This window comes from Phragmites australis, chromosome 5 (genome assembly GCF_958298935.1).
Source record: "Phragmites australis chromosome 5, lpPhrAust1.1, whole genome shotgun sequence".
Lineage (NCBI taxonomy): Eukaryota > Viridiplantae > Streptophyta > Magnoliopsida > Poales > Poaceae > Phragmites > Phragmites australis.
Window position 1 is genome coordinate 43,091,723 of NC_084925.1, and position 3,625 is coordinate 43,095,347.

Consider the following 3,625-nt stretch of genomic DNA (forward strand, 5'->3'; position numbering starts at 1 on the left):
TGGTTGGACTCATTAATATCAATTGGTTTAGTTGGTTTTGCCATTTTAAAGGGAGAGAATGTAACCAATTTTTTGTTATCGTACTTTGCTTTTATATGAAATTACTTATCCTAGAATGTTTCAATCTTTAAATAAATAATAATAAAAATAATGGCATATATGCTTATTTAGAAGCCAAATAAATTTATAATGTTCAAGATTACAATAGTTATTATACACTTATGAAAGACAATCTCCTGAAAGAAAATCTGGTTACCAAAATACCAATTTGCCCGGCCAGATGATTCTGCAAGCAACAAAAACTCCTCCAAAAAAACAGTCATAAATAGACACTATGGGTGGCCGCAGCGCGGAGGTTCCACCCAAATGAAGGCAAAGTTGCTGATGCTTTCGATGGAAGGGAATGCAATGGAATGTTCTCTATACAACTAAGTACTAAAGCTGGTTCTGTGAACGAGGCTACTGTTCTCTTACACTGACTATTGCAGATGATCATGGGTTGCACCTATCGTTAGGTCCCCTTGTCAGCCAAAATTGTACAGGCAACTGCTCTTGGTTCTTTCGCATAGCAATTGCTCGACAGGGCTAGAGTTAGGCGCTCATAGAAGCTGAGAGGGCGTTGATTGGGGATGGATGCCTCAGCCTCGTCATTTGTGGCCTCTCTTTGTGCTCTTTCACCGGCGACTTGGATGGGTACGTAGATTAAAGAATTGCATCTGGTGGCAGTGGAAGGTAAGGCCGTCGGATGCGGAGGAGATGAGGATTGGCTGGTCCGCCGGGGCCATCAGGTCGTTTTCACGGGATAAGATTGAGAAACGCTTGATGGGTTCGGCAAAACCGGATGCTTCTGGCGCAAATTGCCGTCTTGAAATAAAGAAATGCATGGATTGATTCGTGAATGGACGTCTGGTTCAGTGCTTTCGTGTGCATCCTAACCAAACCACTCAGAATACTGGAAAGTGAATGAATACCACAACTGATGACTAGTCACTCATAGCCTCATAGGTGGTTGGCAAATACTAGTAAGAGCACTGAAATACAGCAAACTCGCAGCATGAATGAAGAAACACTGAAGACCTGAACCTCTGACAGATCAACAAAGCGCACCAATCTCGGTCATAGTACTTCACAGTCCACAAACTCGAGTCCCATGGAAGCACAAGTACGAGTGTATGACCTTTCCATGCGGATTAATAGTAAATCTCGTTGTCAGCAAAGGAAAAATCTTCAGCATGGCTTAGACATGTTTCCAAGAGGCTGAGGCTAGCATCATCATCAACTTCGCACTAGAAACAAACTTAGGCAAAAAGGCACACCACAACAACTACTCACATGCAAGACCAAGATCGCTGCACATCAACACAACACAGATGACACAAGACACATGTATAGTACATAAGCTAGAGGAATTAAGCTTCAACAGATAGATAATAACAAGGGATTACACTTTCTCGACTGGCCGTGCCGTGAAAAAAACAACCGGCAGTTCAACCAGGAGATGAACACCGTACTACTGCATCACAACACTGCACGAGGTACTAGCTAGTTACTGCTACTCGCAGCCGCCATGGCCCATGTCTAAAATGCCATCGAACCACTGCAGCTGCAAATTCTGAAGGAAAATTACATAGCTATTGAGCTGACTGAATCTTGCTACAACTAGTAGTAGTTGACATGATTGTTCATGAAAGGATGGAGTCCCAGTCGATCTCCCAGGACGGGTACTTGCGCAAGTGGAAGGCCTCTGTCTCGTCCCACGGCGTCTCGGTGAAGTCCAGCTTCTCCATCTCCGGCACGGGCGGCGCGAACGTGGGAGAAGGTGGGGAGCCGGCGGAGACCGACTCCTCCCCCTCCGTCGACGCCGAGCACTTGGGCGAGTCCGGCGGGGACGCTGCCGACTCGGAGGCGGGGGAGCTGTTCTTGCCGGCGAGGGACTGGCAGATGGCGGTAAGCTTGGCGTCAAGGGAGGCGTGGAGCGGGCCAGCGAGGTGCGCGCCGCCGCGGCGGAGGGAGGGGAAGTTGAGGCGCGCCAGGTCGCCGCGGAGGCGGAACGCCGCCTTGTCGTAGGCGAGCGCCGCGTCCTCGGCGATGTCGAAGGTGCCGAGCCACAGCCGCGTCCGGTTCTTGGGGAGGCGGATCTCCGCCACCCACTTGCCCCAGTGCCGCTGCCGCACGCCGCGGTACAGCTTCGACTGCGCCGCCCCGGTCGCCGCCAGCGCGCCGCACGGCGGCGACCCGGATCGCTTCATCGGCTGTGCCTGAGGGCCTAGGAACGCCGCATGCAGGCCCCTCTGCTGCTGATGCTGCTGTACCAAGAACTGGGCCTGGATCTGCTGGATCTGGGCCGGGCCGAGTTGCGTCAGCAACTTCGGCCCAGTCATGCTCGACGCCGCCGAAGCAGCGTACGGAGAAGAGTACAGTGGTGGAAGCGGCGAGAAAGACGCGGCGGCGGTGGCGGGAAGAGGCGGGGTTGCGAGGGAGGTGTAAGAGGGTGTAGGCACATAAGAATCTTGGGTCATGGGAGAAGAGGAAGAGTAGTAGTGGTAGGGGGAGGAAGACGAAGAGGAGGAAGCACTCCGTATAAAAGGCTCGAGTGCATTCATGAGCTCCTGATCCGAACCAGAGGTGGAGGAGGCTATCTGGTGTGTGTACTTGTACATATCTATAGCTGCGGCCATTAGGACTAGATAGAAGCTTGGATGGAACTAAATGAAGAAGAAGAAAAGTCCGGGGAGAACTAAAAACAGGAAGAAATAAAAGGTGATTCTGATGCAAGAACCAAAGTAGAAAAAGGTTGGAAATTAACCCTGCTCCTCAATAAAAGTAGAGAAACAAGGGGGTTTAATCGGGTTGTGAAAAGAAAAAAAAAGGATGAACTAGAAGGGTATTGCAAAAGAACCCTTTCGAAGGCTAAAAAGCGGCAAGAATCCAGAAGAGAAAAAAAGGTTCTCTGGATCTCTGTTCCTCCTAGGAGAGCTGATTAGGTGAGAAAAATCCTAACCCAAGAACACGCCTCTTTTGATCTAATAAACCCAAAAGAAGAGCCTTCTTGAACCGGACCTTTCTTGTGCGTCCGTCCCTGCTGCTAAAAAGAACCAGAGAGTTCAGAGAACAAACCTGTCGCTGCGTCGCGGATGAGTTTGCTCGGATCGCTCAACCTCACCGTGGAGTGGGATGGGATGTGGCTTGTGGCTTGGTGTTCTTGGGGGTGGGGTTGAGGCGTCTCTCTGGGGAAGAAGTGGCCTGGCAGCCGGGGCTTTATATAGTGCCAGGCTACGCCGTGCACGCAAAGCGAAGCGATCATCTCTTCCTCGCTGTTCATCGCGATTACCTCTTCTCGGTGGATTGGTACAGGATGATTCGATTCATCAACTAAACAATTGTTCTGTGAGAAGTGTTAAAAGCGCAGTTTGGAAGCGAGATGTTGCTCTCGTCCATGTCGTCAGCCCCACGCAACGTAGCACGCGCTAAGGGCAACTTGCAGCCAGTTGGGACCTGTGCTTTGGATAGGGGGGCGATTGTGGGCTGGATTGAATTCGGAATGGTGGCGCCCTTTGTTCTTTGGAATCTGGCTTCTCGTTTGCACCAAGAGCTGAAAGGCTGCGAGTTGCTGATTATAACTTCG

The 3,625-nt window shown here is 50.5% G+C and overlaps 1 protein-coding gene across 1 annotated transcript; it reads right to left on the reverse strand.

Annotated features, from left to right (window-relative positions):
• Positions 1–1,389: 1,389 nt before the first annotated feature.
• Positions 1,390–3,357, reverse strand: LOC133919835 (ethylene-responsive transcription factor RAP2-4-like). The gene has a single exon (XM_062364368.1). It carries the CDS (start codon positions 2,676–2,678, stop codon positions 1,683–1,685), a length of 996 nt encoding a protein of 331 aa, XP_062220352.1. The 5' UTR covers positions 2,679–3,357; the 3' UTR covers positions 1,390–1,682.
• Between the last annotated feature and the right edge of the window lie 268 nt (positions 3,358–3,625).